Below are 24,979 nucleotides of genomic sequence, written 5' to 3'. Positions count from 1 at the left end.
TACAGATGATTTGGCTGACATCTCTCAGACAGCCACAGTGTCTTCTCCTGTCTCCTGCATTCACTTTCTTGGAGTGCGTGTGAAGGGGGGCGGGGAGGGTTGACAGCCGTTAACAGTGACAAAAATTTCAGATTAGAAATGAGTCAAGTTATTGCTTGCATTTAAAGCAGGAAGTTTTACATCCAATCACAGTAATGATGTTAACAAATAAATCAGACAATGCACAGGCAATTTAGTGGTATCCCCGCAGTTGTGGTCCTGACCAGTCTTAAAATAAAATCCAGAGTCCTCTTTGTCTGAGACAGAGACAAGACAGAGTAAAAAAGTACTACAACACCGCATGACGGTGTAATGCCAGTAAACCCTGTAAGTGACACATTAAGATCATGGTTGCATGTTTAATGTTAATGTCTTATGGCAATACTTTTGGAACAGTGTGTATTTTAATATTAATGAACTGGCCCCATTTACTTCCATTGTAAGTGCCTTATTGTAACTGCAATTTTTTAAATAAACGAGGGACGAGTTGAAAATATTTTCTGTGGTAATCATCATTATCCTACAAATGCTGTTGATTGAGGTTAAATTGTACTGAACCCGGAATATTCCTTTAAGATCTACCACTTACAAAAGTCCCATGATATCAATTTTATGAACTGACTTAATATCATTCTCCACAACATTAAGTGTTATACAAACGGATTGCAAACTTTTGTACAGGATTATATCCATATATCTGGCACCTGTGTAGTCGTGGTGTTCCGTGGCTGGGGCTCACACTGGCCATCTAGACTCCTAGGTGGGATGTAGATCGAGGTGGAGGCGACAGCTGGGTGCGGGGTCACCGGGGGGCTCGTGTATGTGGACATGGGAAAAGGTGCATAAGGACTGAGGGGGATGTTTGCATAAGGGCTGGGAGGCACAGCGGGGTAGGGGCTGGGCGGCAGTGTGCTGTAAGGAGTGGGTGGAGGGCTGGTAGGGGGGCTGGTGAGAGGAGAGAGTGGTGGACTGGACACTGGACTGGTCACCATAGCCATCGCCTGCATGGTCATCTGCTGAGCCTGATGATGGAGAGAGTTGAGAAACACAGGATGATGCTTGAAAACCATTTTTACCATTTAATTTACCATTTAATTTTACCATTAATTTGCATAGGCAAATAAGCAAATTTATGAAACTTTATGTGAGCGTGTTTAGCATTGTGACTGATTTATTGGTTTTATTTGAAAATTAAAAAAAAAATGCTCTGTGCTATAGTCTCTCAAGTTCATTTCTTTGTGTGTAAGTATGTTTGTGTGTGTGTAAGTGGGTGGGTGTGTATGTTTTGCACTCTGGATGTTTTATAATCTCAACCTTTTCTGTGTGTTTTTCTGCATTGTGGCTGATTTATTGATAGTATTTGACCTATCAAAAAAAAAATGCTCTGTGTTATGGTCTTTCCCATTCATTTTCAATGGTTGGTCAGTTGAAGCTTTTTCCCCCAACCACTTAGACTTATCAAATAATGCCCACATTTTTTTTATATGTTTAGATGGCAAGTGTAGGAAAAGACACCAAGTCTTGTACCGCTCAGATAAAGGAAACCATTTTTATTAAATCAGCAAAAGTAATTCTGGTCAAAAATGACCGAATACCATAGGAGGGTTAAAAGACATTTATACAATTTTAGTTGATGAAAACGTGCAAAATGATAAAAACGTGTCAAAATGTAACAGACCAAATTGTAACCAAATATTCAAGCATTTTCAAAAATGTATACAGATATATTAACAGGTAACAGCCAAAGCAGAGCAATCCCCAACATATGATTATTTAAATCAACCATGTTGTTTCTAGATTGTTGCTGTTCCAAAACATTTTTCTTGTCATATTTCCGTCAACAGTTTATTTATGTTAAATACAGTATATTTTTTTCCATCTTTGTTATCCTTAACAAAAATGCTAAACTCAGAATAACAATGGTGTCTTTTATCATATCATTGTCATCATTTTAGAAAAGCAATAAACCTATTGCTTATGTGCATTGCAGTGATTTTTACTCACAATTAACCCTCTTTTTTGGTTTATTATAACAGATACTAAAATCCTACTGGATAAGGAACACCTGTAACCACTCATCATTTGAATTTCTCATTTGAGTCAAGCTACTTGTCAGCCATAAACAGCCTACAGTTACGCTAATGAACTATTTCACTTGGCAGAATAATTGTTTATTGTGATACATTTTTATTTATTGAAGATTGGTGTATTTTATCATATTGTCACTTAAGGCTGTGCATTATTGTGATTTAACAACAACCTCTTATGGCTAATTGGTTTAAAAACACTGTATCACTGGTATACCATAATGACAGCTTGCTGGTTGATGATGGTCTGTTGTTGTTGTGCCAGTACAGTCTGCTGTGGGTCTGAAGAACAGAAATACAGGACATAATACTAAATGCTTGTCCATTGTTTCTTTTTGGAGTTCTGTAAAGATGAAGGCACAGTGTATTTTGATTGGAAATACCTGGCACAGGGGGCACAGCTTGCAAATTAGGCATGACTTGAGTCCTTGGTATAGGTGGGAGAACTCTCACTGCTACAGAACACGTAAAAAACAAAACAAAAAAATATATATATATATATTACACACATACATGCACAACCACAGACATATTTTAATGAGATGATGATGATGATGATGATACATGGTTTTGATGGCCAAAATTTAATGATGTGTAAGCCTTGCTCAAGAGATCAATATAGCTGGTCCCCAGGATGGGATGCAAGCAAAACATTCCTTATCAGCCAGCAAACGCAGAAAGACCATACTGGTAGAGCAGCTTCATCAGCTAGCTGGTTTTGACCAGCCTCAAAACCAGCCTGGACCAGCATAGAAAATCATGAGAGTGTTAAGAATGTGTGTGTACCTCCAGGCTGAAGAGCAGCAGAGTAAGGGACCCTGGCAGTGGACTGAGCTCCATCACCACCTACACCTCCTCCACCCTTCATCCTGCCAGTCAAAACTGATGCATCCAAATCCTACAAATATAGAGAGTAGTCGTGTTCAGTCAGAAAAGAATGGCAATGACGTAACCTCTCTGCATCACTCTCCAGACCCACCAACCAGATGTTTTTGGGCTCTATTTTAAGAGCGCTAGCGCTAAGCACGGCGTTATCCCATAAGTCATACACACAAAGTCAATGGGCACGGGCAGGAAGTTCTGGTATTTTTGTGCAAGCATGCGCTAAGTCTAGGCACAAGTGAGTTCGGTGAAACTGTGCGTGCAAAGTGCTAATGGGCTGGGTCAAGTGAAATTTAATTCTGAGGTTCTTCTCCAGCACTTAGTTCTTCTGCATTCTATTATATCCATTCGCTGTCAAGCAGAAGCGATATAAACAAAGACAGCACATTTGTAAGAAGTTGGTAGTGTAAATGGACTATATACAATTAATTAGAAGAATAGAAATATGGGCTTACATTCTTTTGTGTGTTAACTGTGTCGCTGTTGAATGTAAGGCATATTTCTTTGACAGTGACATGCTTTTTTTATATGTATGGAAAATGTGGTTCTTGTCAGGATTTTGATTTACGCTCCGTTAAATTTTAGAGAATGTAATATTATTGAATAAAAGTATTATTAATCATTTTCATCTACTGACACACAAATCATGGCTAGTATTAGGCTAACAGTGATTGTTTCGGAACGCACTTCACTTCTACTGGTCGATTTTGATTTAGAAAAATTAAATGTAATCATTGGAACATGAAAAAAAAATGTTTTTTAATTAAAATTACACATCAAACAATACAAAAAATATAACTGTAACAAGTTTCGGGAAAGGAGGAAGCGGGAACCAAATTTACAATTAACAAGACTTTAACCAACACAAACGCTGAACTGAAACATAACAACAGACTGACACACACACACACACACAACGGCCGCGTGTGTCTCTCCCTCTCTCTGGCGTACCAGGCTCCTCTTTTATCTCTCTCCCGCTGATTGGGCAACTCAGCACCGGGCGTGCATCCTCTCGGCCCGGCCACGCCCTCCTCCTCATCACATACCCCCACCGTGGTCTCTTCCGCCTCCCTGGCGGACAGCAGCGGCAAGTTCTCCCGGACACGGGTTTCAGCACCAGTGTAACAAACAGGCCTTTTGTTCATCGGGAAAGGAGGAAGCAGGAACCGGGTTGACAACCAAAAAGACTTTTAATAAACAAAACACAACATAAAACTGCTTTCCAGCATAACACAAAAGCGCACACACATGAACACTGCTGCGTGCGTCTCACACTCTCTCCTCTCTCTCTCTCTCTCCCACTCTTTTTCTCTCTCCCCTCTCCCTCCCCTCATCCTACCCAGGTTCTCAGGAGGTGGGGAAGACCAGCTGGCGACGGAATGGCTGAAGGGGCAACTCCTCCTCTCCAGGAAGTGGTGGGGGGCAGTAAGTCAAACCGGAGGTTTCCCCGGCCTGAATCGAGTGGTGGAGGTGTGTGACGAGGAGGAGGGCGTGGCCTGGCCGAGAGGATGCAGGCCCGGCGCTGAGTTGCCCAATCAGCGGGAGAAAGATAAAAGAGGAGCCGGGGATGCCAGAGAGAGAGAGAGAGAGATGTATGCGGCCACTGGTGTGTGTGTGTGTGTCATTACATTTACATTTACATTACATTTATGCATTTGGCAGACGCTTTTATCCAAAGCGACTTACAGTGCCCTGATTACAGGGACAATCCCCCTGGAGCAACTTGGAGTTAAGTGCCTTGCTCAAAGACACAATGGTGGTGGCTGTGGGGATTGAACCAACAACTTTCCGCTTACCAGTTCAGTGCTTTAGTCCACTACACCACCACCACTCCATGTGCCAATCTGTTGTTATATTTTCAGTTCAACGTTTGTGTTAATTAAAGTCTTGTTGTTTGTTACTCCGGTTCCCACATCCTCCTTTCTGAACCCTGTTACACTGGTGCCGAAACCTGGGAAAGGAGGAAGTACGTTTCCAACCACCGGGGGGTGGACGTGCCCACTGCCGTCCGCCTGGAGATGGAGGAGCTGTTGCCGTCCACTGGGAGGCAGAGAGGCCGTTGCCGTCCGCCAGGGGATGGAGGACCCGCTGCCATCTGCCAGGAGGCAGAGAAACCACTGCCATCCGCCAGGGGACGGAGGAGCCCGCTGTCATCCGCCAGGGGGTGGAGGAGTGGCTGAGGTGCCCGCGGGAGCCGAAGAAGAGCCTTTTCTTTTCTCTATTTATCCCCTCTCTCTCTCTCTCTCTCTGTCTCTCTCGCTCCCTTTCTTTCTCCCCACTCCCTCCCCTCATCCTACACAGGTTCCCAGGAGGCGGGGGAAGGAAGGAAGTGGGGGTGTAAGTCAGACTGGAGGTTTCTCTAGACTGATTCGGGCGGTGGGGTGTATGTGACGAGGAGGAGGGCGTGGCCGAGCCGAAAGGATGCACGCCCGGCACTGATTTGCCCAATCAGCGGGAGAGGGATAAAGGAGGATGCCAGAGAGAGAGAGAGATGCACTCGGCTGCTATGTGTGTGTGTGTGTGTGTTCGTCAATGTGTCTTTGGGTTTCAGTTCTGAGTTTTATGTTAATTGAAGTCTTATTAATTGTTAATCCGGTTCCCACATCCTCCTTTCCCGAACCCTGTTACACTAATCAAAAAAATCATACCAAATCCAAACATTATACTCTCTCCAACTTCTTCCAACGGCCCTTTTTGAAGTGTCTTAAAAATCACTCTATGACAACAGGTGGAAAAATAAAAATTTAAATTATATCATAAATACAAACAGATAGCGCAAACACTCCCAACAAAACCCACTTGCGCATTGCGCTGGCTCAAAAACTGCGCTTAGAATTAGAGCTCTCATGAAAATGGAATATGCTTTTGCGAACGGTTGTAGCGCGTTGTGCTGCGCTTTGCGCACTCATAAAAATAGAGCCCTATATTTAAAATTTAAAAGCCCCTGGATACATAAATATAAAATAGTCAAATGTAGTACCATTTGAAAGCTTAGAATCTGAACATATAGATTGAGTTTCTAGATTACTCAGTGGCTGAGATATTCGACGAAACAGTGGGGAAGGTTAGTAGGATCACAAATTGGACTGAATGCCAATAGACAAGCACATGGCAAGTGCTCAGCTGTCACCTGCAATTCAGATCTGTATATTGTGATAGAAGGTATATAGTATTTGCTGCCATGTAGTGGACTGAACTAACACAAACAGGGTCCGAATCACAGGCTTTCAGACAGGATAAAAAAATATATGTAAACATATACAATATGATTTATGAATTACTGCAATCTTTTTTAATCTTTTTAATTTGGGGGTGTTTCTGTAAATTGAGAACAATATTTTGCAATAAGTCCACTATATGTGTGTAATGTGAGCTTTTAAATTAGCAGCCAAAATGCAGCAGAGCTGAAGAGGTTAAATACGCAATTCATAGCGCTATACCAGTGCATAGAGATTTCAATACTGTATGCAGTTTCAAGTGTAACGCTTGCTCTCTCGGTCTCTACCTGTATGTGGGGTAAGCCTCAAAAAAAATTACACCCTCATTTGCTTACTTATTTCCTAGCGCTGTGTGTAAAACGATCATAGGCAACACAGCCAAGCGTACACACACACACACACACACACACACACACACACACACACAGAACCTATGTGAGTATGTAAGAATTACAGTAAGACTCTGTAATGCAATCTCCTTTTTCCGGACTCTCACACACACACTTATGGGTCAATTCACATCTGTGTGTGTGGAAGAGTTAATCAGGTGTCACCATACCCCAGTTCCATCAGACAGAACTGGGTCAAAGAGGCTGTCCAAATACCGGTCCATCCCTCTCTGAGATGCATCATACGATTGTTCCGAGTCTGATAAAGACAGAGAGAGAAAGAATGAGGGAGGAAGTGGGCAAAGGAATGAACACACACATTCGGGGGCAGCAAAAAATCTTATTCAGTATCTTTGAATGTATTTTGAATTTAAGTGTATTTTAAGTCTCATTCCATTGGCATGATTCTTTTACTTTTTTGAGGATTATAAGGAATTTTAACGAATCTAGTTCTGTTTCCAATTCCACTTAAAGATTCCGGTTGTCTAACAATTCCATGAACTTTTTGCAACTTACAGTCCATAACAGTGCTTGATTAATTTAGACTTGGACATAACAAAAGTAGTGATTTGCAGTTCAGCATTCAGAAAGTTATATTTTCTATTCATTGTGTATTTATTGGTCGTATTTTCTAACAGCTATTTTTTTGCAGTGAATTAACAATTCTGACACCTGATGAACAGCTACAAAAGCAGGTCAAGTTGGGTCAAGCTGATAAGGACGTAGCGTTAAATAGGGAATGTAAGTAGCATCTACACAGTCACAAAATACATTTGACAACTGCAGTGTACATGATAAGGTATAGGCAGGGTAACACAAACCTGCATTGAGAACATTGGTAGAACAACCCACTGCTTTAAAAACAATGTTATTAATGATCAATGACCTGTGCATTCACCTAGCCAGACCCTTTAACTGTATAATGTTACCTATACTCGGCATACACTCACAAAAGCTACAGGTACACCATCAGTGCTGGGTTAGCTGTATGTAATGTAGCCATTCTGTGTGTATCTGATTCTACTTTAATGCAGGGCCGTAGATCTGTGACTACTGATTAAAGTAGGCGCAACACACACACACACACACACACACACACATTCTAGGGCAGTAGTTTAGTGTTTCTTGAGGTCATTTGCTAGGTTATTCATGGGAAAGGTCAGTAGGCCTATCGGTGGAATAACGTATTGCTCAACGGCCAATCAGATTATAAAGAGCCAAAGACACTATGACCTATCATTTAAGAGTCTTTCTTTAAGAGTCTCTTCCATTAAAATCTTGGCATAAGCCTATTAAATGCCTCTGTGTTTCATTCAGATCAGTGTGGCTAATGAAACTGTGGTTACACAAAACACACACAAAAGGTCTAGTTGCAACCACAGCATGTGAGCGAAGCGGAGTGGTGTGACACTCCGCTCAATAACCCGCTCCATGCATGTGCGCTCTGCTCAAGTACCGCTCACGCTCACCGGTAAAAAAGCGTTCGCTCAAATCCCGCTCCGACATTAAATTTCTCTGTAGTATACTTGGTTCCAAACACGTACACAGGGGGTAGTTACAGTGGCCCAAGCAACTGCCCCTTTGCCCACATGGGCTGAGGTGCCCCACTGGGTGAAATATAGACTATAGGCCGACATTTATTAAATTATCAATTGATTAGTAATGTACACATCTGAAATTATGTATTGTATTGTTGGGTTTTTGTATATAAAATCTCGCTGTTTATTTTGGACTGATTTACAACGGCTGTTAGATAATCGGGTCAACCAGACCTTCCTTATCATTTGTAATCAGTCAGATATTTCTCTGTAAGCACATATGTCATTGAACATCTTCAAATCATGCCTTAAAAAATGTTTTGTTCTAAATTACCTTTATTTACTTTAAACAAGTCATCAAACACGCCTCTACAAGTGATGAAACATATGTGCGGTGGCGTGGAAACTCGAATACGCGCAAATTTGCGTTTTTCAGTTTAAACTGGACCCGAGTGATACAACCGACCCAGAAAACCACAATCTTTTCAACTTTAAAGTTTGTTTGAGTCGTTTATGGCAATAGTGAAAACATGGACTGGTACCAGGAAAAATATTGCAGGTAAAAGTGAAATTCATAATTGTTTTTCAGTTGTCTCCACAGAATGATTATACTGTAGATGTGATACATTAATAGGTTTCTGATTTAATGCTATCAGACTTTGGGTCTGTAAATTAAAATGAGCAATTTCTCATCCTTATTTTGTGTTCAGTTTTAAAGGGTGTATTAAATTATCCAGAAAAGAACAGTGAATGTTTATCTCTTTTTCAGTGTTGTTGCTTTATTAATATTCCCTATAATTTTATATATATGAATCATATGCAATCTAAAGGACTGTGGTTACTTTATATAATACTTATTATATTAGTAGATACCATGTTGTTTTTCCTCGATATTTTTAAAGCATTATAAAGTGAATCTGGACTTTATATGCGTCAAAAGATCATGTGTTGTGCATGTGCTCTTTATATGTACAGCAAGGTTTAACCATGGATTTAACAAATAAAAAATATTTGTCCTGCATAAAGTGAGATTTTGTCCAATATATATTAGACGAAATCATGTTTAATGATCCTAAAACAAATAACAATTACTTAATTCACGAATTACACTGTCTTCCTTTAATAATTTTTTTTTTCTCATGTACAATCGTTTATAGATTTTTTTCTCTGCATGCACATGAATGCAGCAAGCGATGTCGAAGATATTATCTGCAACCACTGATCTAGAGTAATTTTATCGTTAAGGTGTGGATTTGGCTTTGGGAAACTGACTAGCAATTACGTGCCACTTTATGCCGAAGCAGAAATCGAAAGCTGATCGATTAAGTGAGATAATTCCGCTATAACGTTCGCAACCCTGCAGAACCGGGCTTGCATCTAGCTGGCAGCTGCACTGACTTGCAAAACAACAAGATACATTACTTATCTATTAATTTATTATCGTATAGTAGTGTAGCCTACTAGCTCACCTTTTGCTGCACTACCATGTTTGCGTAGCACATCCTCGTGCTCTCTGGCAATGTTACATGTAAAAGGAATTCTCACGGTCTCTCCACACTCCCTTTCAATTTCCTCGTTCTTAGCTTTGATTTATACTTTGCATTTATTTAGGCTATAAAGTTTGCCACTTCACTAAAACAATGATAGAGCTCCATAACCTCAGGCCTGTTGCTTATTTCGCAGATTCCCAAACCAACATATCACAAAGCGCATTCTGGGTTGAGCGAGCGGCACTGAGCGGCCTGAGCGAGCAGAGCAGAATCTTCAAAAAGGCACTCTCCACTCAGATGAAATGATCACTGCTCCACTCCGCTCACATGCTCTGGTTGCAACACACTCTCACAAGCAAATGTCACTCTACTGATGTTTATCCATGCACCACCAAATTGTTACTCTTGGGTATGTTTTAACCCCATTATTATCTTCAGATCTTTTGTCATGGCTTTGGCTTTTCAACGAAGCACCACACTGACACGGGTGCACGGAAAAACATTCCTACAGTGACATTTCCCTTTGGGAAATTTATTATATTTGGCCTAGGTAACGTGTCCTTCAGGATTCTTATTTTGAACCAACAACCCCACAGAGCTGGAAATTGGGCCCAGCAATGTGCTAAACAAGTAGCAGTTCTTTAGAAAAAGGACAGTTCTCAGTTTATTTTGAGTTGACATAATAACTTGTGGTTCAGTGAGTGAGTCAGTCATTTAAACCGATTCAGTGAGGAAATTAGTTATCTGTAGTCCATGACTGAGTGCAAATAAAAATCTATCAAATACTAATCAAAATAAGCTCATTCCAAAAATCTGTATTTATGAGATTTGAAATCTTCAGGTTTTTCACTGCTTTTGACGATAAAACGTAAACAGACATGCGCACAAAACTTGCGCTCACTGAATTAGCCGACAAGAACACAAGTGAAGACGTTTACATGCAACAAACAATCGGGGTAATGGGCAAAAATCTATGTGCGCCGATCTGATTTTGCTTAAACCGTTTATGATTTTACCCTGATAAAAGAAAGCCATTTAAGGCATTTACATGACCTTGCACGCTGTCACCTTTAGCAAAATCGGTCTAAGATTGTGCATGAAAATGCACGCATTCAAACCAATGATGTTGATTGAATTAGTATGATGCGGCAATTAGTTCGACCAACACATTAAGAAAAAAAACATTCACTGATTGAGCATTTTGTTTGCAAATAGGACAGCATGTTGCAATGTATGTTTGTTTTTGTGTGTAGCCAGCATGGACAACGCAACGGAAAATTTTATTGACTATTTATTGCCAAAACATTATTTTGGAGCACCCAATCTTTCTCTCTTATCATATAAAGTTCATTAGCTCATTCATTTCAAAATATACATTTTCTGTAGGTTTGTACATGTTAGAAAACATAAGGGTGGCTACCTTGACTGAAGCGGCCTTCAGAAATCAGTAGACTGTTGGTTGCAATTGCGTTGGTTCGATTTGCATATGAGAGCGGCCCTTCCTCATCCTCATCAAATCCACTGCCAAAGAGACTTCTGCATATGCACAAGCATGTACACCAATATTAAACATTTGAAAACTTTTTCAAAATAGAGCGCAACAGTACCCACACACTTTTTCAGATGCCTTGGTTCCAGAAGTATTTTTCCTATTCATTTGTTTCATAGGGATTGTAGAAAATTCATCATGAACCAAACCAACCAGCTCTGAAGTGAATCACATCATTTCAAGCTTTAATTTGAAACAAAAAAGTATTTAAAAATCAGACAAAAAGACAAAGGAACAGACTGTGCACTTAACGTCTTTAATGAGGGAATGAACTACAATCCTGTTAAGCATTGCACATGGCGAAGTCGAATTAACAGTGATGGAAACTTATAAAACTATTGATTAAAAGTTGTTCATTATAAGCATAGAAAAATATTTTCTATTGCACAATATTCAGATATATACAAATTTATAGGTAGTTTAAGAGTGAAGGAAAAACATCATGGAAGTGTGCGGTCGATGCAGAGCTTGTTTGCAGCAACTCTTTGGTGGATCTTTCTCTGCTGGATCATAAGTAATGTAGTTCATCAATCAGGAATCCCTCTATTAAACAAGTTTTTATCTTTATTTTTTTATTAACTGTAGTTGAAATAACACAGGCTGATGATTTCAACAGGACCATACACCACTGATTAGCCACCTTGGAGCTCACAGTAGGTCTGTCTTTAAGAGTTTATAAGTTATTGCTAAAAATGAATGGGATTTTTACTTCTGGAACAGACTGATGAGCTCTATAAAGCACTTCAACAAAAACACTTCAGAAAAGAAATATTCTGGAACACGTACATGCTCGCATTAGGTCGTGCCCTGTTGGGGTCTTCGGTAGAGATGATGAAGTAAGTTTTCTGCTTGGGGAAGTCAGGTAGCAGCTCCAGGTCGCAAATCAGATCTAGAACATAATCGTGACCTTCTAACTCCACCCACTGTGCCGGTTCTTTCAACAGAACTGACCAACCCCGTCGACTCTCTGAGGACATGCTCCTGCAAAACGACGTCACTATGGTTATTGACCTTTTGATGCTTTAGGTTCAAGCAAATCTCAGAAAATTCATTGTCTCAAGAGATATCACCTGTGTTGTAGAACGTCTCCTGCAAGCTCCTCTCCATTGGTCCACGAATGGACTGGGCACAGGAAAGACACACCTACAAAGAGATTTGTACACACTCTTGATAACATACAAACAATATTACGATAAAATGAGCAACCCATGCCATCCAATACAAAAAGAGCCATTGGTAGCTATAAGGTTACTATAAGTCCCTCAAGGTGCAAGCTAAGAGTCATCACCATTATGTCCTTCGGCGAGGCACATGGGTTGCTCCAGGAGAATTGTCACCCTTTAATAAGTAAGCTGCAAGTCACTTTGGATAAAAGTCTGCTAGATCAGACTTCTTATTTTCTCTTATTGTAGGGGTCATGAAATGCTCTTTTTTTTAATAGTTTTATTATCTTCCCTGAGGTCCACTGATAATGTTAGTAAAGTCTTTTTTTGCACCAAAACAGTCATAATTTAGTAATATATGATCATTTTCCACCCTGTCTCTGGCCCTTAGTCTGAAACCCTAGATTTTGGCCTAAGCACCTCCTTAAAACTTCAATGTAAACGCCCACTGTTATGATTGGCCAGTATTATACAGCCCCTCAAATACAGCCATATTTGAAACTCAGTCGGAAGAGAAACATTATAAACTAAATTTCAGGGTTTAGACATGACGCGCATCCAACACAATACGTCCGAATACACTCACCGGCCACTTTATTAGATACACCTGCACATCTACTTATTGATATGATTAATGAGATAGGATGCATCCCAATATGTTTACTATGCAAACACTATGAGCTTTTCACTATGATTTGGCACACACTAGTTCTAATTTTGCATAATACATGAACAATATGCAATATACCTTGTAATGGTTACATTATGCAACAGCTTACAGGTGGAAACAGACAGAAGTCAGAGATAATGAGGACTGCCTGTCTTATCTGTACCAACACACACGCGTGCACATCCACATACGCATTTGCACACACACTATCACATATCGACTAATCTGCTCCAGTCTAAACAGGCGAGGACAGAGAGACAGTGTAACTGGATGAGCAGAGGAGTAAAAAACAAAACAAAACAAGAAACAGAGACAGCGAGTGAGCAAGATTAGATGAAAGACGAGAGGCTGAAAGAAAGATATAGGGAATGACAGAGGAAGAGATTAAATAGATGAGAGGAAAGTGGAGACAGATGACACCTGTCCTGATTTCCATTCAGACCCTGACTGCATATATTAACATGAAACAGTACTAGAGAGGGGACAGGATATTATTGGGGAGAGGGGAGATGCAAAAAGTGTGTATGCATGGACATGGCACAGAAATTTAGCTTAGGTATACCAAGCTTAGGGCAGGTCTTCCTGGTTAATTTTGGCCTTACCTATATTTTACTTATGTTTTTTGGACACTACTTGGTTATACCTTTATAAGTACTTTGGAGTACCATGTAAATCCTATGGTATATGAATATGGTAATAAAACAGTACCATTGTGTATATCAAAGTACCATGATATTGTTGTCTGATACCACCACTGTACCATGGTGCCGCCACAGTACTTTTTTGAAATGGGTTTTATTAGACCACTGGAGGTGGTGTTTTGTTCATTAGCCTCACTTAATCTTTGTGACAAGTATACATTAAAATTTTCATTATCTTGCAAAAACAAAAACAAAAAAACGATCAGGACTGTTAATATGTGGTGCATTACAAACATCTGAGATTTAGGGTGTCTCTTACCATCAAAACAGTGCACCTGGAGCACCATGTGTGCTTTCTTGCGGTTGGCAGTCCACTCCAGCAGTGATGGAGGATAGGTTCGAGATGCTTCTGGGATCAGGTAGGATTTCTGCATGGCCTGGAGGAGCTTGTGTTGGCACAGTGCCTTAAAGCCATTCAGAGCATAGTCTGATAAAAATCTGACAGAGACAGACAGTTAGTTAACTTCGTGGCCCTAAAGGCTGATTTATACTTCTGCATCGAATCTACACTGTGGGCGCCTGACATGCACCTCTCCAAAAATGTAACCATGCGTCGCATTAATGCAGACAACAACAGCTGTGATTGGTCCACTTTGAAACCAGAGAGAGAACGTCCCCCAGGATAATAAAAAGGATATCTGAGGTAGCGTTGCATTTTCTTAAATATTATTGTGAAATCTATGCATCATATCACACAGTATTTGGGCTCATTTTTAATCAGGAGCATTTGCTGTTTTTATATTCTGATTATGTTTCATGAAGTTACAAGCAAAAATGCTACAAAAAGACACATATGTTTACAACTTATAAATTCTGTGTTTTTTTTCTCTCAGCTTGTACATCATTTTTGGTTTGTTAGTGAAAAAATATGCGATGTATTCTACTCTAGACTTTTCCATTATGTATGATTTCTTTACCATATGTTTGACAGCATGTACAGTCAGTAATCATATTTCATAAGCTATAAAAATGGAACACTTCTATATTGTCAGAAAATTAAAAAGCACCTGTTAAGAGTTTGTTATATTGCATATATGCAAAAAACAAATTTAAGCTATAACAGAACACACTATTTTTTTTTTTTAATTGCCTTAACTTTATATATAACCTTAACTATACAGTGCAGCACATTTAATCTTTAATTCAATAATTAATAAAAAGTTTTAATTAATATGATTAATCGGCCATAAATTACTGTCCAGAGGTATAGACCGCTGCTAAAGCGCTGTCACATGGCACTGGGTACTTTTCTCAGCGCTGGTCAGGATGGACCTGTCACAGTCGTTTATTATCACTGGATGAGAAATGATTGCATACTGTAGCAACTGCTACAGCGGGTTTCCATCCACAGTTAATAATCACTGCAGTTATCGTTTTTTATTAAAAATTACTATTCAGTGTAAAAATGTCTATATTGTCTTTATGTTAGCTATTGTATAAATTTAGAAAACATGGAAAATAGCACATGAGTCAATGAAGAAAAATTTAATATTTCTTATTTTAAATCAATTTTAAGTCAACCTGAGGCACCCTTGGAAGTGTGCTGAGGCCCCCTAGTGGGTCACAGCCCCTGGTTGAGAACTACAGATCTAGACTACATTATAAAATACAGTATGTCAACTATGTGAACACTGGCCATGATGAAGGCTATACTATTTCATTTATTTTAGTAGCTAACATTTCACAACGTCATTGGTAAAAACATAATTGTTGGTACAATCCTTGGCACCCCACCCCGGATCTCACTAATTGTCAAACCCTGGTTACGGCCCTGCTTGTAAGCTGTAAAACAACACCCATTTTGTGTTGGTCCAGCTAGTAGTTAAACATTTATTTTATGGATTTTTTTTAGCACAGAGCGTCAAAGTACGCCAAAATATTTATTTAAAATTTTAAGTGATTTAAGAGCATTTATTGATTTATTTTCTCTCTGCATGGCAGACAACAGGTATAATAAACAATACTTAAATCTTAACATGTTCACATAGCCTACTACTTGTTTTAATGCTACAATAATTTAATAAATAATTTTGAATCCAAGAATTATATTGCTTTTATTTATGAAATGTATAATTATTTCAGAAATGAAGGCATTTTTTCTCAGTACACTAGCTAGCATTTTGGCTGTGAAGACACACCAACACAGAACTATAAATGCAAACCACAGCGTAGGCTTGACGCAGAAGTATAAACAGGTCTTAAATCACTATTTCACAAAATATACATCAAATCTTGCTTCAATCAAATCTGTGAATGTGATTATATGTTTTTGTGTGTGTTTCTATGTGTATTGTCTCACTTTAACAGATATTTCTCCATCTTCTCAGATGGGGCAAAGGAACTCAAACAGGCTGCCATCAACAACCAGCCTCTCTCTGCATTTCTGCTGTTTTCATTCCGCCACACCTGATTGGCTATCTGTGCTAAGATCTCATCTCTGATTGGTGGAGTGGCAAGGCCCCTCTGAATGATATAATTTCCAAACAGGTTTTCTTGAGCACCATTCAGGTTTGGATCTCCCATGAAACGCAAGATCTGTCAAACAAGACATACATTCACCAAACATTCATACCAAGCCTGCTAGAAAATGCTTCTGATGCTGGCTGGTTTAACATGGTTTCAGTAGAGCTTGTTGTTGGCACATGTTGCTAAGCTAATATCATTATTAAGCACGAAAATACATAACACAAAAATATTAGCTCACATAATATATTTTAATAAAAAAATGGAACTACTGGGGGCCTGGGTAGCTCAGCGAGTATTGACGCGAGTTCAAATCCAGTGTGTGCTGAGTGACTCCAGCCAGGTCTCCTAAGCAACCAATTTGGCCCGGTTGCTAGGGAGGGTAGAGTCACATGGGGTAACCTCCTCGTGGTCGTGATTAATGGTTCTCACTCTAAATGGGGTGCGTGGTAAGTTGTGCGTGGATCACGGAGAGTAGCATGAGCCTCCACATGCGGAGTCTCCGCGGTATCATGCACAACGAGCCATGTGATAAGATGCGCAAATTGACTATCTCAGAAACGGATGCAACTGAGACCGGATTGAGGTGAGTAACCACCACGAGGACCTACTAAGTAGTGGGAATTGGGCATTCCAAATTGGGAGAAAAGGGGATAAAAAAAAGAAAAAAAAAAAAGGAACTATTTTTAACAAAACTATTCTTTTTCAGACATTTACATTAACCTTGCTGGAAAATCCAGCTGAAACAAGCTTCTGGTAAAACAAGCATGGTTTCTAATGGGTCTAGATCAGCGGTCACCAATTTTTTTCTCTTTTACAGAACATGCTACAATAATATCCTTTCGCGCACTGCACGCAGAGTTGCATACGCAGTTATTTTAACGACAGTAGACTATAGTGGAGAAATACAGTGACCAGCAATATAGATGGATACTGGCATCTTCATAAAACACACTGCAGAAAACGAGAATGAAGTGAAGTCAATTCAACATGTGTCTGAATTGAATCTGACCGTTCAGTTAAATCAGGTTTGTGACAGGACAATGTGCTTCCAGAGCGCCTTTAAACTATAACGTTTTTTTTTCCATCTAAATATAGCTTGATTAATCAGCACATTTCAAGCCTTTCACAAACAGATTATTTTTGTGAAAATTAATCAAAGATCACCTCTTGCATAAATGGCAAGCAAACACAACCAAAAATTGTATTTTACTAGTAGCATAGTGGAGTTCTCATGAGAACGATTCCATTATTTGACAGTCTGACCATTTATAGGCCTATTTAAATTTAGCTAACAGTATTTTTAAGCTTCGCTATTGTGCTGTTTGTTGTTGGTAGATTTCATTTTAAGGAAAATATAAAAATGGTCCATTCAGACTTTTACATTTAAGATTTTTCCTGAACCCCCAAACAGTATATTTCCTTAATAGTCACAAGGCCTCCTATGTCCCTTGAGTATCTAAAAAACAACAACAAAATTCAAACACAAATACTGGACTGTTGTCAATCAGCTTCAAAATGAACAGTTGATTTTATCTTTTATTATTTATAACAAAGTGCTCTTGATTGATGAACTCATTGTAATATTTGAATCTTTTGGTAGGAGATCCCCCAAACCCCACTACTTTGGCTTTGTCTCTGGAGCCCCAATGTCCTAATTCTTGCCCATGTTTTTTTTTTTTTTCTTCTTTTACAAAATACTATTACTATTTAAAAAAATGAGCATTTCTTATGTAATTTCATAGCTATACTGACTACTAGTTATTGTTCGGACCTATGCTGGGAAGGAAATCTAGAGACCGGACCTCTTGGAACTTTAATTGAATACCCCTGGTCTAAATGGTTGATCAAGGTTGATATAGTGACCTTGGTCAAGCTGGGTAGACCAGCAACAAACAACCTACATTGTTCCAAAAATCAGCTTGATCACATTAAGCTGTTATGACTAAAAAAATAACGTTTTGAAGTTATGAGACTTGACTGTCAGAAGCGTGACCAGTAATGAGAGATTTAAGTTTGTGGCGAATGTCACATTACCAGTATAAAAACATCAAGAGCATCTTGCTTCAGATCATCTTCAAGACGGGTCAGTGAGTTCTCCAATGGTGCTGTGAGCATCCCAAACTGCAACTCCTGCACACACGTAAAGCTAAATTTAAAAAACTGTCCTTAATTTGAGTGATATGTGAATATGTTGTGTTTGTGTGTGCGAGCAGGCAAGGAACTCACCCTGAAATGTGTACGTATGTATTTGGTCATCAGATGGTTATTGATGTCCAGTGGTAGGGTGAGCTGGGGGTCTGTCTGTATTCTAGGAGCCTGAACCAGAGCCAAGCATTCTGAATGACGCTCCCTACCAGCTACAAGAAAAAAGCACATATTCTTTAGCTTGTAGTTGGAGATTAAATATGTGGTTATAATGTGCAGAAAGCCATAAATAGAGAAATGCACCCCTCTGAAAAGCCTCACGATATCTACCCTGCAAGCGCATGAGACATTGCTCATTCTCAGTGTAGAAGGTATTTCAGAATGTAAACAAAAAATAATATTAAGAAATAAAGAAGACAAAGTTTTCCACAAGACACAATGGGGCACATGAACAACCTGCGGTGGCTTGTAACAATCCTCCCAACTCTGCAGGAATCACCAGCTGAGTCACATTTACCACCTCCCTACTTGTTCGCTCCTACAGAGAGAGAGAAAACATCTGCTAAAAGCACTCATCAAGAACAGTGGAAAATGCTGAATGTTTGAGATCTGCAGATCATTGAGTTTTGAACAAACTTTTAATGCAAAAACCCTGCCAAGGGACACTTGGAGATAACTTCAATCATCATTAGTTTGATAAATGCATTTCCTCATATGATTCTTAAATATCTTTGAAAAGCCAAGACCATCTCTTCCTATGGCCATGCCAGAGTAATTAATATAAGAAGTTTTTATCAATTAATAACAGCAGTCCCTAGTTATTTTACCAGTTCAAGCCTTCTCCTCTCTTCCTCTGCTCGCCTTGCCATTAGGAGGTTCTCCTGTAACAAAATCACCAACCAAAGTAGACAGTTAAAAGGGAAATTTGCAAAACTGGATCTAATATCACATTGACTCATCTTTAGTTGTATTGTATTCTTTAGTAATATTGAGTAACAAGTATCACTCATTAACAGGTAACGTACCCTGATATATCTTTTCCGATTGACTATAAGATGGATCATTGAACGGAACTTGATCTGGTTGATACGCGTTCGCAGAAACCACCGCCTAAAAACCAGAGGGAGGGTGAAGGGAAGTTACTGCTGTTTAAGTGGTATTTAACATTAAAGGCTGTTCATACCAAACACGTTTTGTGTAACATCTGTGCTGTTTTTCAATTGTTTTTCTATGTAAACGTGCTGGAGGGAAATCTTTGACCGTTGTGGCACGTCCTGCTGTTTTTTTTCAGCATTTCATGCAGGGACGGCATGTTTTTCAGACGCAGTATCAGGTTAAAAAGAACGTTAACTTTTAAAAACATGTCTCGAGATACCCACGTTTTCTTCTATACATTGTACAGCGTATAGTTTTTTTAACGCAAAAATGCGTTCGGACTGAGTGGTCCTTTAGTCTGTACAGAAACCCTGCACCACAAGGTGAACAAAAAAAATTAAATCACAAGGTGATTTAGTCTTAGTGCCTTCCTGAGCCTATGTCCTACAGTTTGTTTTTGTTGTTCTCCACAGAATTTTTTTTCTCAGAATTTTTTTCTCTCTCAGAATTTTTTCCTGGTGGCCCAGGTTGGTAGCACATGCTAATTGTTAGCAAGCAAAAAAAAAAAAAAAAAAAAAAAAAATTGCGTGTTGCCCCTTGAAGAAAAAAATTCAGAGGAAAAAAAACATCTGTGAAAAAACTATTTTTTCATGTCAGAGAAAAAAAACAAAAAAACAAAATCAGAAAAAAAACAGATAATTTTTGTTTTCAGAGAATTTTTGTCAGAGAAAGAAACATTCAAAGTGAAAAATTCATAGAGAAAAAAAAAATTAAGTGAAAACATTTTCAGAGAGACATTTTTTTTAAAATTCTGAGAAAAAAAAAGTTCAGAGAAATTCAAATTCAAATGAAATTTTTTTTCAGAGAAAAGAAAAATTCAGAGAGAAAAAACATTTCAGAGAAAAAACTAATTCAGAGAGAGAGAGAGAGAGAGAGAGAGAGAGAGAGAGAAAGAAATTGCCAGAAAAAAAGTAGGACAGTAAGACACCAAAAAAATAATAATAAAAAACAATTTCACCTAGTGATTTTTTCTTTCACCTTTGGTTCAGGGCTTCCGTAAGTCTACAACTTTGTTAAGGTTGCATAGTTTATGAAATGTGTTGCAAAATAATTGTAATTTTCAAGAAAATTTTTCATGGCTGGAAAAACCAGACCATACCAGCCTAAGATGATTGAGCTGATCAATCAATTCAAGCTATGTTTTGGAACATGGCTCAACCGGTTCCCCACCAGCTTACCCAAAGTGATCTACCAGCCCTAGCAAGGTTGACCTTGGTCCAACTGGCAGGTAGTCTAGCTGATTATTCTCCAAAACTAGCTTGTGTCCAGTTTCAACCAGCTAGAAATCATGTCAAACCAGGTACAAACCAAAACTGGTTTTGGCTAGATTCTCTAGCAGGGTTGGAATCCCTGAACATCAAACTATCACCTGAATTCATAGCAAGAACTTTAGTAAAACTATTTTCTAGCTGTGAATCTTGAAACTATGTCAAGTCAACATGCAATATGTTTGCAAATGGAACATCACTGAAGTTGAACTTGAACTTGAAATTTACCTGACCAGGTAGCCCTTGCAGTGGGCCTGTAGTTTTGTCATGTCAGAACGGAATTTGAGGAATTTCTTGCGGACAAAATACATCTGCACGTAGCGCTGAAGGGTCAGTGCAGCTACATGTATCATTCGATCACGTTTACTCTCCAATAACTGATACACCTCCTCCTTTAGGAAGAGCTGAAAGTGGAAGATTATTAAAAAAATAAATAAATCAGTAAATCAGACCATTTTTTTTCTCTGAGCAGGAGCGATTATTGAAAGTGCTCTCTTTTTATTATTATGCTTACCTTTGACACACCCACTTGATAATCTCCTTTTTGGATTGGGCAGAGCTTCATAAGCATAATCACACAGTTATCTCCATCTGGAGGTGGTGGCTTCTTCATTCCCAGTAGGGCTTTGTACCTGCAGACACATTCCCAAGGATGCTTAAAGCAGTACACATCTATATATAGCACTAGACTACATTACACACCACTTGCACCAATTGTTTTATGTAACAAGCAACAGATGATGTTTAGGTACCTATTTAAGAATTTATGGAACGGCACTCTGATTGGATAGCCCTCCTTCCTGATACGGATTGTGTCCATGATTCCTGAATATCTGAGCTGAGTAGCAACCAATTCAGGGTCGAATATACCAGGTTCCTGTACACAAACATCCACAAATACATATAAGTCATGAACATATTGGACTGGTGATGGTCCTGACAGATACTGAGCATTAACAAGCATACATTCACTACAATTCTCAAACATTTTGAGTAGTATGGACCTTATTCAGAGTGGCGCCATGGTTCATTTTCGATGGGAATGAAAACAAGGCTATGAGGGATAAAACTAGTTTGTTTGATGGGTTGTACTGTTGTTCAGCTGACTAAACATGGAAAATATAGCTTTCCAAACAAATGTAATTAGACAAAAAAATATATATATATATATATATATATATATATATATATATATATATATATATATATATATATATATATATATATATATTCCTTACAGCATCAATTTTAATCACATTATATTTAACATGGTTTCTACCCTGATTAAGGTCTGTTAACCTAAAAAATTATGCCTGATCTACCTTGTTACTATTTGGCTTTATGCAGCGCACAAAAAATGGGTTGCACCTGCAAGAGAAGAAGAGCAGATTGAATTGACAAAATAATGTCAGTTTAAGACACAAATCAAAGAATAGACAAATCACAACATATGTTTATGCACCGGTACTAATATGTGTGTGTGTAATGCTGACTTCAAACTGGAATGATTGTATTTCCAGGATAAGTGTATATGAACGCCACTGCAGTGTGGTAATAATGAATTACTAGTGGGGAACTCTTTCCTTTCAACCCAGACTTTCCAAGTTGAAAGCACGGTATGTCAATAAAAAAATCATTTATACACATTTTGTGTACTGTCGATGAAGAATAGCTTAAAGGGATCGCTTACCCAAAAATTAAAATTCTCTCATTGTTTACTCACCCTCATGCCATCCCAGATGTGTATGACTTTTTTTCTTCTGCAGAGCACAAACGAAGATTTTTAGAAAAATATCTCAGCTCTGTATGTCCATACAATCCAACTGAATGGTGACCAGAACTTTAAAGGTCCAAAAAGCATATTAAGGCAGCATAAAAGTAATGCACACAAATCCATTGGTTAAATCCATGTCTTCTGAAGCAATATAATTGGTGTGGGTGAGGACCAGATAAATATTGATGTTGTTTTTTTTTTTTTTTAACTAAAAATCTCCATTTTCACTTTCACATTCTTCTTCTTTTGTTTTTGGTTATTTACATTCTTCGTGCATATCACCTCCTACTGGGCAGGGTGGAGAATTTATAGTACAAAAGGACTTAAATATTGATCTGTTTCTCACCCACACCAATTATATCGCTTCAGAAGACAAGGATTTAACCACTTGAGTCGTGTGCATTACTTTTATGCTGCCTTTATGTGCTTTTTGGACCTTCAAAGTTTAAGCCATCATTTACTTGCATTGTATGGACCTACAGAGCTGAGATATTCTTCTAAAAATCTTAATTTGTGCTCTGCAGAAGACAGAAAGTCATACACATCTGGGATGGCATGAGGGTGAGTAAATTATTTTGGGGTAAACTATCCCTTTAAGCTTGCCAAAAAATACTATTCATTTAGCCAGTACATACGCCGACAAAACTTAAATCACTTGAATGCACATCGTATCTTAATTACTACTTTTGAGCTCATAATTAGTAACTTCTCAGGAGAACAATACATCTCTGTGTGTACGTATAGGTGTGAGAGTATGTAGGACCTCTCCATCTTGTCCAGGAGCTCCTGTAATGATTGCTGGAACTTGGCGGCCACAGTGGAGGGCTGATATCTCCGAGTCACTGTGCTGTTCCTGTTAATTGCTCCCTTTTGCTGATTCAGCATCTCAGCATGCTTTATGAAGAGATTTGACACCATCTAGAAAACACATTCATACATGGACAAGAGAAAATATGTTGACATTCATACTTCAGGTACCACTAGAACACTGCCCTATATTTTGATGTATATGTCTCAGACTTTTTCTTAAAATAACTTAGGATAAATAAAAATAAACTCAAATGAGACAATTGTTGATATAAAGTAAGAGTATAGAGCTATAAAATTAATGTGAAAAGCATTGCCCTGATGATTCTTCTTGGGAGAATTTGATGAGAAATGTTTGAGTTCATACTGAAATCTCTGACTTTAGATTGATTTGGTACCTAGGAAAATCTGAACACAGTTTGATACATTGTTGAAATCTCTTCTGAAACTAGAGACGACATATGAGATTACTAGGGTCTTTTTTTCTCAGGATGTCTCTCTAGGCTCTCCATTTAATATCTTCTACTTAATTGCTGTTAAGGACAGAAACTTTGCGTTTGTTTTTTTTGTTTTTTGTTTTTTTTTCACAAATAGAGAAATAGAGAGGCTCACTCGGTTCTGGCTCTGCATAAATAAATCCAATACTTCCTGTCGAACCTGATCATAGTTCTTATCCAGGAATTTATGGACCTAAAATCAGAACATCCCTCTGTGAGATTCTCACTTTGACAGGTTGGTAACAGTAGAACAGTTACTGTTATACAAATGGAAAATTAATTAAAAATTAGTACATGCTTTAGAGTATGTGCTCTGCCCTTTGGCATTATTTAATGGTGTAATTAAAATACTGCCAGTGCATTATGTAACTGGTAGTACCTGGTAAGTTACACGGCCAGCATAGTGATTCACAGTAAACTCTGGCAGTGGCATTTTTGGCTTGGAGTAGAGGGGGCTGTTTCCATGGTGATAGTGGCACTTTTGAAGGAAGGTGTGGTCAGTGGCCTTCCAATAAAAAGTTAAAAAAAACAAAAAAAACATAGTAAATATGGATACTGTGACCAAGCAGAATAGCAGAACACTGCAGTGCATTTATCTAACAAAAGCAATACTAGGTTTACACTACAGAGAAACATTTATCACCATGCAAAATTAAAATACAAGTGTGTAAATGAGTTGCCTGTGGAAAGGAGCTCTGGTCATCAAGAATGCGGAGTATCCCATGGGGTTTTGCAGCTATAAGGTCTATGCATGCCTGATTGTCAGTGAAGGCCAATTCTTTCCAGCTGATTTGCTCACGAATGTACTCCTCCTGTAGGGAGAGACAGTGAGACTGACTTTGTGTATGTTTATCCGGAGATATTTTGCTGTTTTAATCTTCCCTTGATTCTCAGAATTTCAGGTTATCAAAGTGTGAACTAAATATGTCCCAGGGTTATTTAGAAACTTACATTTGCATTCATGACTGCATGTATGTATTTTCTCACCTGCTCCAGTTTGAAAATGATTTTGGTGAAGAAGAACTGAAGGGTTTCATTGGCGTAATTGATACAGAGCTGCTCAAAACTGTTGAACGTCAAATTCTGGACAACACAGAACCAAGATAAGAAAATATGGAGAAATATATGTAAAATTCATAAT

At 38.6% G+C, this 24,979-nt stretch overlaps 1 protein-coding gene across 1 annotated transcript in view; it reads right to left on the bottom strand.

Moving 5' to 3' along the window:
- Positions 1–24,979, bottom strand: part of myo15ab (myosin XVAb) — a 68,841-nt gene that overhangs the window by 26,624 nt on the left and 17,238 nt on the right. Inside the window, exons 17-39 of the mRNA XM_051702266.1 lie at positions 24,826–24,921; positions 24,519–24,650; positions 24,218–24,343; positions 23,954–24,031; positions 23,298–23,452; positions 22,083–22,128; positions 21,513–21,637; positions 21,275–21,392; positions 20,989–21,164; positions 19,363–19,447; positions 19,165–19,218; positions 18,794–18,875; positions 18,419–18,549; positions 18,227–18,322; positions 16,026–16,261; positions 13,986–14,164; positions 12,263–12,335; positions 11,979–12,173; positions 11,061–11,179; positions 6,786–6,874; positions 2,913–3,024; positions 2,344–2,408; positions 744–1,061 (exon numbers count right to left, since the gene is read on the bottom strand). Coding sequence (XP_051558226.1) covers positions 744–1,061; positions 2,344–2,408; positions 2,913–3,024; positions 6,786–6,874; positions 11,061–11,179; positions 11,979–12,173; positions 12,263–12,335; positions 13,986–14,164; positions 16,026–16,261; positions 18,227–18,322; positions 18,419–18,549; positions 18,794–18,875; positions 19,165–19,218; positions 19,363–19,447; positions 20,989–21,164; positions 21,275–21,392; positions 21,513–21,637; positions 22,083–22,128; positions 23,298–23,452; positions 23,954–24,031; positions 24,218–24,343; positions 24,519–24,650; positions 24,826–24,921 — 2,886 coding nt within the window. The remainder of the gene's footprint in view (positions 1–743; positions 1,062–2,343; positions 2,409–2,912; positions 3,025–6,785; positions 6,875–11,060; positions 11,180–11,978; positions 12,174–12,262; positions 12,336–13,985; positions 14,165–16,025; positions 16,262–18,226; positions 18,323–18,418; positions 18,550–18,793; positions 18,876–19,164; positions 19,219–19,362; positions 19,448–20,988; positions 21,165–21,274; positions 21,393–21,512; positions 21,638–22,082; positions 22,129–23,297; positions 23,453–23,953; positions 24,032–24,217; positions 24,344–24,518; positions 24,651–24,825; positions 24,922–24,979) is intronic.

The sequence above is a fragment of the Myxocyprinus asiaticus genome, chromosome 7, assembly GCF_019703515.2.
Source record: "Myxocyprinus asiaticus isolate MX2 ecotype Aquarium Trade chromosome 7, UBuf_Myxa_2, whole genome shotgun sequence".
NCBI lineage: Eukaryota > Metazoa > Chordata > Actinopteri > Cypriniformes > Catostomidae > Myxocyprinus > Myxocyprinus asiaticus.
This window is presented reverse-complemented; position numbering and strand designations above follow the sequence as displayed.